The sequence below is a fragment of the Gadus chalcogrammus genome, chromosome 5 (genome assembly GCF_026213295.1).
Source record: "Gadus chalcogrammus isolate NIFS_2021 chromosome 5, NIFS_Gcha_1.0, whole genome shotgun sequence".
NCBI classification, from domain to species: Eukaryota; Metazoa; Chordata; class Actinopteri; order Gadiformes; family Gadidae; genus Gadus; species Gadus chalcogrammus.
In genome coordinates this window covers 24,053,111-24,068,333 of record NC_079416.1, presented here as the reverse complement: position 1 = coordinate 24,068,333, position 15,223 = coordinate 24,053,111, and the positions used below count along the sequence as shown (strand labels likewise).

Sequence of the window (15,223 nt, the reverse complement as noted above, 5' to 3'; positions counted from 1 at the left end):
TCATAAGAAGGTGTTTTGTGTGCGGGTCTGGTGTGGTGTGCCTGACAGGGAAATAGATGAGATGAAAACATACTCCTCTCTCCATCTTTAAGTATTTCAACTATGTGTGTTTATGTATGTTTATGTGTGCGTGGGCGTGGTTTTGTGTGCGTTTGTGTGCATGTGTGTGCATGTGTGTATGTTTTTGTGCGAGTGTGTGTGCATGCGGGTGTGTTTTTGTGGTTGTGTGAGTGTTTGTGTTCAATGCATACGTGTGCATGTCGTGTTTGAGTGTGTAAGGTCAATCACGATTCAGATCGTCTTTATTGGCTTCTTTCTTCATGTAATTGCACAACAGCTGGTGTGAATGTGTTCACATTGCACATCTGCACAATGGTGTGCACGTGGACAGCGTGTACATCTGCACACTGGTGTGCACGTGGTCGGCGTGCAGTGAAGCGCTCCAGAAGGGGAATGAGGGCTACTCACGGTCGTTGCACTGCGTTCCGGTGTAGGAGGTCATGGAGCAGTCACAGGTGTAGTTCTCCCACTGCTGGATGCAGATGCCCATGTTGGCACAGGAGTCCTCCTGGCAGGTGGTGCTGGGACCTGCGAGGGGGGGGCAGACTTAGGGGGCAGTTCACTTCTCTGGTTGCCTGGCTTGTCTTAAACCGGTCAGCTCCGAAGGTCGGTATCTTCAACATCAGTTTACGATTATAGGGTTTACATTCTTAATAATGTGTTATTATATGGAGGAGAACACATGTAGACTAGAAGCATACTAGAAATAAGCTCATTTTCATTTTCCTGGAACTCAACTTTTCCTAAAACTGTTCTGCACTGCCTGGTTTGCACACTGTTTGGTAATGGTGGTGATGGATAGAGGTTGGATCGGATATGGTTGTTTAAATGAAAATGCTATGATGAGTAAACAGCCCAGTGTACCCATTGATTGTATGCAAAGCTTTGCTTGACCACATTGATCAACCAAACAGCCAGTAATGTTGGAATAATGCGTGTCAGTTTTGTGTTTTAACTGTCGCCACCACTTTCTATCGAGCCACATCATTAGCATAAACGGGGCTAATACAGGCGATAAAAGGTTGGCATAATATTATATATATATATATATATATATATATATACACACACATACATACACACGCACACATAATTATTATGCTATGCCAATAGCATAATAAAAAAAGAAAAGGGACAAAGTTCAGAGGTAACAACGTTAACTCTCTGGTTTACGGAGCTCAACTAGATACAGGCTGACGTTTCTCGATTCCTCATGAGCTGAGCTCTGGTAGCTTTGGGCTCTGACTGATGAGTCACACACGGCCGTGCAGACCCATCATTAGGACCTACCAGAGCAGACCATGGGCCGGATGGTTGGGTCAGAACTGGGGCCCCGCTAGAAGTCGGTGGTTATGCCGATGGCACGGCTTTAAAGCGGTATGGCTTGTTGTATATGTACGCCCTGTTTGGAAGTGGTATTTTGTCTCTCAACATTAACAAACTCAACACTGACTTTCCTTCCGTAGATGTTGAGTCCCTGAAGGTTTGATATTTGTTCTGCTTCATCTCAGTCTTCAGTTCTACGGTTTAGTGGCATTGCTGATGAGTTCACCATTACTGGACCAAGGTCACAGGATTTACAATGCTGCTCCGTAAACTGATCAGTGCCTCCCCCCCGTCCCGCTCCTCACCTGTGACCTGTGCTCCCCGCTCCTCACCTGGGACCTGTGCTCCCCGCTCCTCACCTGGGACCTGTGCTCCCCGCCCCTCACCCGTGCTCCGAGTCCACCTATAGGCCCTCCCCCTCCTACTTGTACCTCGTGCAGTACTTGGCATCGTGTAGCATCTTATCCTAGCTGCCTGTGTTGTATACGGGGAATGGGTTAACCTAGTGATTGTTAGTGCTTGGAACTTGGTTCTATGACCATCCCTACTGTACCGACAGCGATATATTGTTTTTTCTCCTTCTAATGACAAATGGACGTATTGAACGTCGCTCTGGATGAAAGCGTCTGCTAAACGCCCTGATGTAAATGCACTGTCCTTACCTGCACCGCAGTGAAATACATCCTTTCATGAAGCGATGTTCAATATGGCAGAGTATTAAAGGTCATTATCCTCTTAGTTTGGTTGAGGCAGGTAATATCAATTGATAAGGTTTAAACTTTAAAAGGTCACTTTGTTGTGTTTTGGGAGCAAACAGCTTTTTGCTGCACAACGTCCGCTTTGTTGGAACTATCGCGGTTCATTCCATTAAACAGCACCGCCATCTAGTGATTGAGAAGGCGAATTACATCCAGTGGAGCGGTGCTCAGTCATGGAACTGATTCAAGGGTTGTTTCAGCTGCAAAGGATGAGGGATAATTGCAATGTACTCGTCGGTAATACATTGTATACAATCGTTGCGACTGCATTTGTTCTGCTAGAACAACTAATATATTAACATTGTTTACACTGTACATTTATATGAAGAAGCTGAGAGTTAATGGAAGCATACAGGCAAACATAAAAATGACTTCTTACAATGGAAATGACAGTAGACGATACAAATGAAACAAAACATGATTTATGACGTTTTATTTGAAAAATAAATGAATTTACCATTTTTTTTCATATGCAGAATATTAAATTACATGTGTCAAGAGAAAACAAACATAAGGTTGTTCCTTCTTAATTTAATCACTACTGACGTGAAGTTGCACATGACAAACAAATACAGTCTATGAAGAACTCAAAAATATGTTGAGAGACAAACAAAAAAAACATTCCCTTGAAATAAAAGTTTAAAGAAAAGAGTTAACATGCAAATGAGAGCAGACTGAGGAATAAACTGGAAAAAATAACAATAAGAGGTGAGGTGATCATGCATTGCACATTCAAACGGACATCTATTGTTCACAACGGGTTGTGCCTCCTAAGCAGGAGGTCTACGCAGCAGCCCCGTCATGTGTGGCTGGACGTGGACACACACTTTGACAATTAGAAAACCACACACAGCGCACTGAACCCATGGCAATCGTCTTTTCTTTGTGGGCATACCGCACGGCCAGAGGAAGGGGGCTCTGCTCTCTGACAGACACCTTATCCATGGTTTGTAGAGAACATACACGTCCCATCCTCATATCTGGATACTCTTCCTATTGGATCGTTTTAATTGTAATGTAGACGCAGACTCTAAGGTTTTAATGTGTCAGCACTGGGCTCAGGTTTGGCAATGATGGTTCAGTATGACTCTTTAACTGGAATCCAGCAGCTCTAAAACACGTGAACGAGGCGGTACAATCAGGTGGTTCATTGGGACGTGGGAGGCATGGACGCTTGTGATGTAGCCTACGTACGCTAATCAATATTGGATATCATAATTTCTACAGGAAACATTTTCATGGCTCTTACCTCTTTTCGGAGAGCAACAGCTTATTGGACAACAAAAAACAACATGGAGCACCTGACTTTGTGTTGTGTAGTTGTGTAGTGTGTGTAGTTCGGTGTGGCCGGTCCTCAGGGGCCTGACAGCGATCGGGTTGGGGTGATGATGAGGATGAAGATGACGCTGATGACGATGATGATGTTGATTAGTAAGTTTATGACATCATTGAGGCCGATGACCACAGCGGACAGAGTGTGGCTGGCTGCTTGCTGCCTGCTGATGGGTTGGTCGGGCTCTCTACTCAACGGATGGCGAGCGACGCCAGCAGTGCGGCGACGAGCAGCCTGGTGCCGTGGCCCCGGCCGGGCCCCGGGCCCAGCGCCGCCGCCGCGCTGCTGTTAGCGTTGAGCAGGAAGAAGGGCCCCCCCGCGCTGCCGTTGGCGCCGAGGTTCAGCTTGTAGAAGCCGAAGTCGGGGTCGGAGTCGGACACGGCGCGGAGGGAGGGCGTACCTTCGCAGCCGCGCTCGATCTGCCCGCTGCGGAACAGCGCGTCGCTCAGCAGGTCGGGCAGCCGGCCGTTCAGGTCCACGGAGGCCAGGCATCCCTGGAAGCCCTCCCGCGACGCCACCAGCTTGGGCAGGCTGCTGTACATCCCGGGGCCCAGGCCCGCGATGAACAGGTCTCCTGGAGGGGCGGGGCCGACAGGGAGGGGGAGGAGCAGACAGGGAGGGGGCGGGGCAGACAGGGAGGGGGAGGAGCAGACAGGGAGGGGTCCGGGCCAACAGGGAGGGGGAGGAGCAGAAACAACGGTCTCTTCAGATATTTATACTGGTGTTATCCGAGTTTCTCTCCACAGTGAGTACACTTCACACAAGGGAAGTGAACACACACACACACATTCATACATTTTGAAGATCAGTATTGATTTAAATCTTTAGATGGCGCTATATATCGTTCAGAAAGGCACCTCGATTCATCTCAACGTTAATCTGTTCACCCTCACTACAGCAGACCTCCTACAGGTCAGCCCCATCAGACGTCTCCCTCAGCTCCCTTACCTTTCAGGTCGAGGTTCTTGGCGCCATTGATGCTCTGGCTGGTTGCCGTGGCGTCGACCTTCAGCGTGTGGGTGTTGCTGTTGTCCCGGGTGATGACCACATTGTGCCATTGGTTGTCGTTAAGGGCCATGTCGCTCTTGCCCTTGATGAGGTTGGGCCCGTTCCCCAGGTCAAACACGTAGTGGATGTACCTGCAGCCGAACACAACAAGGAGCAGGCAGGTTGGAGGGCCGAGGACCGAGGACCGAGGGCAGACTGCAGAGTGTGATGCAGAGTGTGATGTGCAGAGTGTGAAGCAGAGTGTGAAGCAGAGTGTGAAGCAGAGTGTGATGCAGAGTGTGAAGCAGAGTGTGAAGCAGAGTGTGAAGCAGAGTGTGATGTGCAGAGTGTGATGTGCAGAGTGTGAAGCAGAGTGTGATGCAGAGTGTGAAGCAGAGTGTGAAGCAGAGTGTGATGCAGAGTGTGATGCAGAGTGTGATGCACAGTGTGATGCAGAGTGTGTAGAAGAGTGCGACGTGCAGAGTGTGATGCAGAGTGTGCAGACTGTGATGTGCAGATTGGCCAGTACACAACTGGCACACACACAAAGGTTGTGGGGCCTTCCAGCTGAAAACAGCTGGACAGCACCAGGTGAAGAACCCTTCTGATCTGGGTTAGAAGATGTTAGTTTGTTTCTTTTAGCCCTGATGTAACTATGGTTTACTATAAAACATGTGGCTCCGACCAAGCAATGTTATTGATCAACCAGACCTTTACAACGTGATCAAATGAGCAGAACAGCACCCCTAGTCATGCTGTAATGGAAACATCTTATCACCTATAAATATGGCTCCAACTACGACACTGTCCCATAGCTTAAAAATGGATATCGCATTTCTGCGTGTGTGTGTGTTCAAATTGCAACCTTCAAGGTTATCGCTGCAGACATGCGAAAACAAGCAAAAACCATATTGGGAGACAACGGTTTGCGATCGTCCTGCCTGTGACCTCTCACCCTTTCACCAGCTCCACGGCGATGAAGTCGTTGCCGTCGCCCGAGTTGAAGAGGATGAAGCCGTCGGGGGAGGTGGTCTTGAACTGGAAGAAGAGGTGCATGGAGGTGTAGGCCTGCAGCGTGGCCAGGCTCAGGTAGCTGCTCTTGCTCTTGAAGGTCACGGGGTCGGCGATGATGGAGCGCACTCCGAAGCGGGCGTTGAGCTCGCAGTAGTCGATGTCGCCGTTCTTACACAGGTCGATGTAGAACATACCGTTGAACCTGGGAGGGGGTCCACATGCGGCATCATCACAGCGGCCTCTACTAACTCTAGTAACCCAAATTATTTTCTGTTTGGAACACCGATACAAGACGGACATTCTGGATTGAATAATACGTTGCTGATAGAGTTAGGGTCAGGGTCAGGGTGAGGGTCAGGGTCAGGGTGAGGGTCAGGGTCAGGGTGAGGGTCAGGGTGAGGGTCAGGGTGAGGGTTAGGGGTCAGGGTCAGGGTGAGGGTTAGGGGTCAGGGTTAGGGTCAGGGTGAGGGTCAGGGTTAGGGTAAGGTTTAGGGTCAGGGTTAGGGTTAGGGTCAGGTTTAGGGTCAGGGTGAGGGTGAGGGTCAGGGTTAGGGGTCAGGGTTAGGGTCAGGGTGAGGGTCAGGGTCAGGGTCAGGGTGAGGGTCAGGGTCAGGGTGAGGGTTAGGGGTCAGGGTCAGGGTGAGGGTTAGGGGTCAGGGTTAGGGTCAGGGTGAGGGTCAGGGTTAGGGTAAGGTTTAGGGTCAGGTTTAGGGTCAGGGGTCAGGGTTAGGGGTCAGGGTCAGGGTCAGGGTTAGGGTTGGGGTCAGGTTTAGGGTCAGGGTGAGGGTCAGGGTTAGGTTTAGGTTTGGGGTCAGGGTTAGGGGTCAGGGTTAGGGTCAGGGTTCGGGTCAGGGTTAGGGGTCAGGGTCAGGTTTAGGGTCAGGGGTCGGGGTACCTGAGGCTCTGCAGGTGGCCGATGAAGGGTCAGGGTTAGGGTCAGGGTTAGGGGTCAGGGTTAGGGTCAGGGTTTGGGTCAGGGTTAGGGGTCAGGGTTAGTGTCAGGTTTAGGGTCAGGGGTCGGGGTCAGGGTTAGGGGTCAGGGTTAGGGTTGGGGTCAGGTTTAGGGTCAGGTTTAGGGTCAGGGTGAGGGTCAGGGTTAGGTTTGGGTTTAGGGTCAGGGTAAGGGTTAGGGGTCAGGGTTAGGGTCAGGTTTAGGTTCAGGGTGAGGGTCAGGGTTAGGGTTAGGTTTATGGTCAGGGTAAGGGTTAGGGGTCAGGGTTAGGGTCAGGTTTAGGTTCAGGGTTAGGGTTAGGTTTATGGTCAGGGTAAGGGTTAGGGGTCAGGGTTAGGGTCAGGTTTAGGGTCAGGGGTCGGGGTAAGGGTAAGGGTTAGGGGTCAGGGTTAGGGTCAGGTTTAGGGTCAGGCGTCGGGTCAGGGTTAGGGTAAGGGTTAGGGGTTAGGGTCAGGGTTAGGGGTTAGGGTTAGGGTCAGGGTAAGGGTTAGGGGTCAGGGTTAGGGTCAGGTTTAGGGTCAGGTTTAGGTTCAGGGTGAGGGTCAGGGTTAGGTTTGGGTTTAGGGTCAGGGTAAGGGCTAGGGGTCAGGGTTAGGGGTCAGGGTTAGGGTCAGGGTAAGGGTTAGGTTTATGGTCAGGGTAAGGGTTAGGGGTCAGGTTTAGGGTCAGGGTGAGGGTCAGGGTTAGGTTTGGGTTTAGGGTCAGGGTAAGGGCTAGGGGTCAGGGTTAGGGGTCAGGGTTAGGGTCAGGTTTAGGGTCAGGGTGAGGGTCAGGGTAAGGGTTAGGTTTATGGTCAGGGTAAGGGTTAGGGGTCAGGGTTAGGGTCAGGTTTAGGGTCAGGGTGAGGGTCAGGGTTAGGTTTGGGTTTAGGGTCAGGGTAAGGGCTAGGGGTCAGGGTTAGGGGTCAGGGTTAGGGTCAGGTTTAGGGTGAGGGTCAGGGTTAGGGTCAGGTTTATGGTCAGGGTAAGGGCTAGGGGTCAGGGTTAGGGGTCAGGGTTAGGGTCAGGTTTAGGGTCAGGGTGAGGGTCAGGGTTAGGTTTGGGTTTAGGGTCAGGGTAAGGGCTAGGGGTCAGGGTTAGGGGTCAGGGTTAGGGTCAGGTTTAGGGTCAGGGTGAGGGTCAGGGTTAGGGTCAGGTTTATGGTCAGGGTAAGGGTTAGGGGTCAGGGTTAGGGTCAGGTTTAGGGTCAGGGGACGGGTCAGGGTTAGGGTAGGGGTTAGGGTCAGGGTTAGGGGTCAGGGTTAGGGTTAGGGGTCAGGGTTAGGGTCAGGTTTAGGGTCAGGGGTCGGGGTACCTGAGGCTCTGCAGGTGGCCGATGAAGCTGGAGGGGATGCTGGAGACGAAGCGGCGCTCGGTCATGATGCCCGTCTCGATGTTGTGGAACTCCAGGCGGGTGTGGTCGCCGGCCATCTGCCCTGGGGGCGGGAAGGTGATGGAGGGGGGGGGTTGAACAGAGAAGCACAACACGAAGGAAGACGAGAACACGTGTCTGACGCTAGCGCCCTAGAGGAGCCCGAGCTTACACGAGGCTTTCATAGATTTAGATTTAAATGTTGAAATTAATCGTATGTATCCAACGGCATTTGTGCTACTTCTGCATTGAGTTTGAGGAAACTAGAGGAATGTGGTAATCAATAGTAGGGGCAGCAATAACAGCCAGGAGAGCCACCGGGGCTGACTCAGGCCACTAAAGAAGCATTGAACCCTTATCAGTGAAGTACCTTCTGCTACATCATCGTCAACCGTAAGCTTGTAGAGTTTCCCTCTGCGGACCACCCGGACTGTGTGCCACTCATTATCATTGAGTTTTTGCCCGGCATACAGAGTCTCTGGTCCTTTGCCTGAGAACGATGGTCAGTTACAAAGTTAAAATCATCCTTTGGGTTCAACCAAACCTTTGTTTTCCCCATTAGTTTGTTTGTCAATGTTGTTCAGTTCTCTTAAATTTGGCTTGCTTATTTTCGTATTTTTATCGTTGTTTTCCCGAAAGTTATTCAAGAGGCTGAGGAAAATAAAGGATTGGTTTCATAATGAAGAGCAAATTTTGCACAAGTTCAAGATATTTCTGTGTTAACATCTGCATTGTTTAAAATAAGTCAATTAAACCACATTGTTTATTTGATAAGTGGATACTAATATATATGGGAAGAGTATCTTGTAAAGAAAAATCGAATGAATTGCTTTTCACTCATCATAGGATATGAAAATTATTTCAGGATGATTTATTTTAATCTACATCAATTATAAGTCACTTTGCGTATTAGTTTTAATAATATGTGAGTCATAGCGTGACAGAGATGTGACGTGTTCATTTTTTTACGCATGGTATATTATCTTCCTTCAACTTTTACTGGATATTCTAGATACAGAATTCCACATAGAATAGAGCAGGCATTGACTGTCTGTCTGTCTGTCTGTCTGTCTGTCTGTCTGTCTGTCTGTCTGTCTGTCTGTCTGTCTGCTGGCCTGTCTGTCTGTCTGTCTGTCCCACTGCCTGTCTGTCTGTATGTCCTTATTATCTATTATCTACTACTAATCTTTTTTAATTGTATTTTTAACTTTGCTTTTTTTATTATACTTGTCTATTTTCTTTTAATATTGTATTTTATCACATAGAAACGATGTTTCTATGTGAAGCACATTGAGTCTGCCTTGTGTATGAAAAGTGCTTTCATTTTATAATCTGTTTCAATTCACTCTCTTCCTATATTCGACTGCTGCTACTAGTCTGGGATTAATAATATATAAGACCTATTGAGGAGTCAAAGCAATCCAAGACCAAGTGAACCAACAAACCCTGACAGTAAGGTAACCAGGGAACCCAAACTATTCTACATGCTCAATATGAATACAATACAGGATGACCTGGATCATGGTCAAGTATTTCCGATTGCTCTGCTGGCTTTCACCTGCGATCCCTTCCTTGTATTGGTTATATTGAAAGTTATCAAGATAAAAGTGAATTGTACAATTGTCCTGTAAGGAGCTTAAGTTAAACATTTTCAAGACTCTGATGTCCTTGTTTACTATGCTATGAGTAGGATCAGTATCTTCATATTTCATACAAATTCTTGCAATATTCATACTCATCACAGTATGCAGTCATGATCAGTCATTTATTAATCGTTGCTATGAAAATGTTTCTTTTCTTGCATCGTGTCAAAACCTAAGAAAATGTTTTGGCAACTTTAAGCAATGATAACCATTTACAACAAAATAATAAATATCGATAATAATAATTATATATATAAGCTGTAAATACAGTTACAGAAGTATAAAGTATTCTGTGTTGGATAAAATGATTGATATATTGATTAAGAATATCAACATAAAACCTTAACATGTTTGGGAAACGGAGAAGACAACAGAACAAAAGGAAATACGCCCTAAACGATTATCAAACATCACTCTGTGTTCTGCTACTCTGGTCTGGAGCACTCTGTGTGTTCTACTACTCTGGTCTGGAGCACCCTGTGTGTTCTACTACTCTGGTCTGGAGCGCTCTGTGTGTTCTACTACTCTGGTCTGGAGCGCTCTGTGTGGTCTGCTACTCTGGTCTGGAGCACTCTGTGTGTTCTACTACTCTGGTCTGGAGCGCTCCGTGTGTTCTACTACTCTGGTCTGGAGCGCTCTGTGTGTTCTACTACTCTGGTCTGGAGCGCTCTGTGTGTTCTACTACTCTGGTCTGGAGCACCCTGTGTGTTCTGCTACTCTGGTCTGGAGCGCTCTCTGTGTTCTGCTGCTCTGGTCTGGAGCACCCTGTGTGTTCTACTACTCTGGTCTGACGGGCCAACCAGTCCGATCCAAAACCCCTTCTTCCATATCACAAACATACTCTTTTTGTTGGGGTTGGGTGAGGGAGGGGGGGGGGGGGGGGGTCCAGGAGAGGCACACTTCCAAGAAACATTAGATAAATATAAAACATTTTGTGAAATATATCAACATATTATCATCATCATCATCATCATCATCATCATCATCATCATCGTCATCATCATCATTAATATCAGCATAGAAAGCAAAATGAAACTTGTGTTAACTTACTGGAGTTACAGTTTATCCTGATACAGTCTAGATGGGGAAGAATAAATGACAGATGAAATTGCATCCTTCAAGGTTATAGCTGCAGACATCCAAAAACAAGAATTCCACCCTTCCGGGGACGTCCACATGCAGAGCGGCAGCCATTTTATTGTAAATATATATTTAACATTAATGAATAATTATATTATGTAATGGTAAATAGTGACGTTACAGTCAGTCAAGAGAATTTGTAGACATATTATATGATGGGGTAATTATAAACAGTTAGATATGATGTTGTTAAAATGTTCAATTGCCATTACATGTTTTGACAGTTTTAAAAGTTTAACAGTTTTAAGTATTAATTATTATTTAGATTTGTGTCATTGTGGAAAAAAATGGCCGCTTTTAGTGTACCAGCCACATCAGTTGTCCAACCCAAGTTGTTTTATTTTCGGTAAAGTTTTGGTTCTTAAAGTTTGGTTTCCGGATTATAGTCAAAGCCATCGGCTCCACAGCCACCACACCAACTCATTGGCTAAACAGGCTTTAAAATGAACGCAGATATTTAGCAAGAAGGAGGTGGTTGCTTGTAATCTTGGAGCCATAGGTTTTTGGAACAAAATTTAGAGATGATATTAACGATCGGTCAAATGGGTCGAATTCTTCTGGTCAAAGGTTTCTTAATTCTTGAAACATAATGGCCAATATGTCCCCCTATATGAGGCCCCAGCAGCCTCGGTCTGGGGGGGTCTATGTTGGTCACGATGTGGCTGCTGGGTTCATGTGTCGTCAACCGCAACAGAAAAGTGGGGGCGAACAGCCTCGATCCAATCAACACCAGTACCATGCAGAGCACAAGGCCCCTCCCACTGGGTCCCTACGCTGACCGCTGCGTCCTCGGAGTGAAGGCACTCCGCTATCGGACACCAGCCTTTAAAGCCCTTCCATGGGGATAGATTTTAGATGGTAAGAGTTGTATCATTTATTTTGCAGATTAATCTAGTTTGAGTAGCTATTATTATAAGTATGAATTAGATAAAGGTTTACGTTAAAGGAATAGTGCGAGATCCTAAAGTTAAGCTCTATACATAGAAATGTTTGACAAATTCTTGCGTGAAGTAAATAGTATTGCTTCGGCAAAAAAAACATATTTTATTGGTATGAGAATCGCAAATATGTCTATATGTCCTAATCTCCTTGGTAAGCTAGCTGCGCTAACAGTAAGCGGCTCTCCTGTTTGCGCCACGGTCAGTGTCACAAAGAGAGTGCGCTGTGGGGCTGGCCGCTGCAGGTGTCTGGGCTCTGTTCTCGGGCTGTTCGCCTGACGGGACGCAGGCTGAAGGCCTTTGAAGGGGTGAATACCATCTTTTGACAAAGCATGATGGGAATGGAGTTGAAAGCAAAAATAACATGTTCAAAAAAGTGTAAGGCAAAAGGCCTGCATTGTCGGCGACAAAAAATAACAACTAGATTAGAAGAACAGAATGAAAGAACACTCTTTATAGATAGGCCTACATGGTGTTATTGGTGGGATCTCTTTTTTTTTTTTTTCCTATTTCCCTGTTGAGTGACAAAGTAAAGATCAGTTGTTGAACATGGTGTGACGGTCTTAAAAAGTCTCTGCAGAGTTTTGTGTTGATGAAAGAAATAGTCAAGAAAATAGCAAAAGTTTACAGTTGAGTGTGTGTTGACGGCTATGTGTATGTTTGGTGCGATTGTACTGGGCCTCAAAAGCTCTCAAAGTAGGAACATGGATGACTGTGGAGTGTCTTTTTCAAAAGATGTGCCAAATAGAATCACAAATTATGACATTTTGCTCATAGACACTTTAGCCTTAGCCTCTACCAACAATAATGATTCAATATGCAATCTATCATTAACTTTACACAGAACTGCAATATAAATCCATGCAAACAATATGAACAATTTGTCGATTTACTGTTGATATACTGTAGGTATATATAACTCTCTATATCATATTTGTGTTGTAATGTAAGCGATGAAGAGAATGGGGCACAAAAGAGAGTTGAAATAAGGGATATCTGAAAGGAACTGTGGTGGTATGGGGGGGGGGGGGGGGGGGGGGGTGACGGATGGACGGGTGGCTGGATGGACGTGGGGTGAGGGCGGGGAGTGGGGAGTGCTTGTGGAATACGATACCTAGGTTGACGGTGAGTTTGACGCGGCTGCCGTCCAGCTCCAGACGCAGCGTGTCGGCCGAGTCGCGCGACGTGGTTGCCATGAGGATGCCGTAGGCGCGCTGGGAGCGGAAGCGCAGGCTGACGTCCTCCGCCTCCGTGTGCATCACGGTGGGCATCACCACCTTCATGTACATGCTGCCGTCGTACGACAGCACCGAGGACTCTGCCGGGACACACCAGGGGTTGGGCTTTTACCCTTTCCGTAACATTGCGTGTATGAACAATGCAACCGTTCATTTCCTTAATTATACAAACTCAAAGTAAAATGGATGGATAGTAAATAAAGCTGCAGTGTGAAGGATTTAGTGCCATCTAGCCGTGAGGTTGCAGATTTTAACCATCGAATAACTAAACAGAATAACTTCCCCCACCAAGTTAATACCCACCGACCCAACCAAATAAAATACTTCAGGTCAACCACTCATTATTATAGGGCTGCACCCTCGTCATTAGCACCACCTGCTGGCCAAAGTTTCTAAATCGTGTATTTACAACACAAGCAGATACATTTCTTTACTGTACCAGTGTACTTGTAAATGTTTATTTCACATACCAATAAGGGTATTTTGAATTAATTGAATTGAGAGACAAAGACAAGGAGAGGGGAACGAGAGAGAGAGAGAGAGAGAGAGAGAGAGAGAGAGAGAGAGAGAGAGAGAGAGAGAGAGAGAGAGAGAGAAAGAGAGAGAAAGAGAGAGAGAGAGAGAGAGAAGGGAGAGAGAGAGAGAGAGAGAGAGAGAGAGAGAGAAGGGAGAGAGAGAGAGAGAGAGAGAGAGAGAGAGAGAGGGCGATTGAGAGAGAGAGAGAGAGAGAGAGAGAGAGAGAGAGAGGGGCAAGAGAGAGGGCGATTGAGAGAGAGAGAGAGAGAGAGAGAGAGAGAGAGAGAGAGAGAGAGAGAGAGAGAGAGAGAGAGAGAGAGAGAGAGAGAGAGAGAGAGAGAGAGAAACAGAAATCCAAGCTAGTGTGAGAGAGAGAGGGCGAGGGAAGGAGAGATGAGAAGAATATTCAGTGAGTCATTTGGCATTTTCTTTTCTTTTCATCTGGCCCAGAAGTTCTGTATGATAGCGTTACAAAAGGAAGCATTGACATGTTTGACAAAAGCGAGGAGAGTGGCACAAGAGACACTCTGCTGGAACACTGAGATGGAGAACAAGGATTCCATTCCTTTGGTTGGCAAGATGAAAATGTAACGGCCAATAAAATGGATTTGTGGGCAACCACACTTATAAAAGTTGGAGGAAAAGCAGTGAAGGGCAGAATAGAGACTGATACTGCACACACACACACACACACACACACACACACACACACACACACACACACACACACACACACACACACAGGACTGGAGTTGACATGTGGGGAATGCTAAGGTATCTGTGAGTGTGTGTCAGTGTGTACTGTGTCTGTGAGTGATGAAGAACAACAAGTGATCGAGCTGAGAGAGATTAAGACTGACACAAATGGGGAGAAGGAAAGATATTCAGTCCAAAGGACGTTGGACTGGGGAGCGCAGGCATAATCACAACCTGGCCATGTAGTTACTGGCCAATCGATGTCCATTACGCTGCCGGTCCCACTGGGCCCAGCCAATGGTGTGGCGTTACATCTCCGTGTGCCAAGGGCACTGAAGCCCTCGGTCAAAGTGACCAAGTAGAGCTACCATAATTTACTCTGCGTCTTTCTATCTGCTGGCAACAACTCAAATAACATGTACTGCTTACTGTCCACTGAATGTCACCAGATGCAGCTTGGATATCTTTTTTCAAATATTTATTTGAGGAAAAGTCTTTGTTGCTCAGTGTCTGTCTGCGGCGTGCGTGTGTGCGTGTGTTTTGGGGCCTTTGCACCCGAACAAGCCAAATCAAATCACATGGATTTAGATATTTGATGACGGCTAGCGATCACTGCTGTGACCCCTGAAACATTGATCTATAGTCCCACCACGCCGGGATGGAAACACATTAGTGTGGAAAGAGTTCAGTCTGAGATTGAGTGCATTCAAATTGTTGATGTTCATAGCGATGTGTACTGGTCCATCAGGGGATTGGCTTTATTACTGCACACATACATAAGGACACACACACACACACACACACACAGACACAGACACACACACACACACACACACACACACACACACACACACACACACACACACACACACAGACACACACACACACACACACACACACACACACACACACACACACACACACACACACACACACACACACTCACACAGAGACACACACACACACACACACACACACACACACACACACACACACACACACACACACACACACACACACACTCACACAGAGACACACACACACACACACACACACACACACACACACACACACACACACATACACACACACACACAGAGAAAACACAGCATGACCCCATATTACCCTATTACCCTACATATAACCCCATGACCCCATCCCCATAAGAAAACTAGCTGAGGGCACCCTCTCTAACCTTTAAGTATAATATAATATAATTGGCAGTATGTTGTCTCCGATTGCTTTAATAAGTAGTTGCCATAATTACGTAAA

General features: G+C 46.9%; 1 protein-coding gene across 1 annotated transcript in view; it reads right to left on the bottom strand.

The window, feature by feature from the left end:
* The window catches only part of nrxn3a (neurexin 3a), a 167,520-nt gene that overhangs the window by 91,669 nt on the left and 60,628 nt on the right, over positions 1-15,223 (bottom strand). The window contains exons 7-14 of the mRNA XM_056589824.1: positions 12,616-12,819; positions 10,474-10,500; positions 8,151-8,270; positions 7,724-7,844; positions 5,420-5,680; positions 4,426-4,616; positions 3,878-4,051; positions 469-588 (exon numbers count right to left, since the gene is read on the bottom strand). Of these exons, the coding sequence (XP_056445799.1) occupies positions 469-588; positions 3,878-4,051; positions 4,426-4,616; positions 5,420-5,680; positions 7,724-7,844; positions 8,151-8,270; positions 10,474-10,500; positions 12,616-12,819 (1,218 nt within the window). The remainder of the gene's footprint in view (positions 1-468; positions 589-3,877; positions 4,052-4,425; positions 4,617-5,419; positions 5,681-7,723; positions 7,845-8,150; positions 8,271-10,473; positions 10,501-12,615; positions 12,820-15,223) is intronic.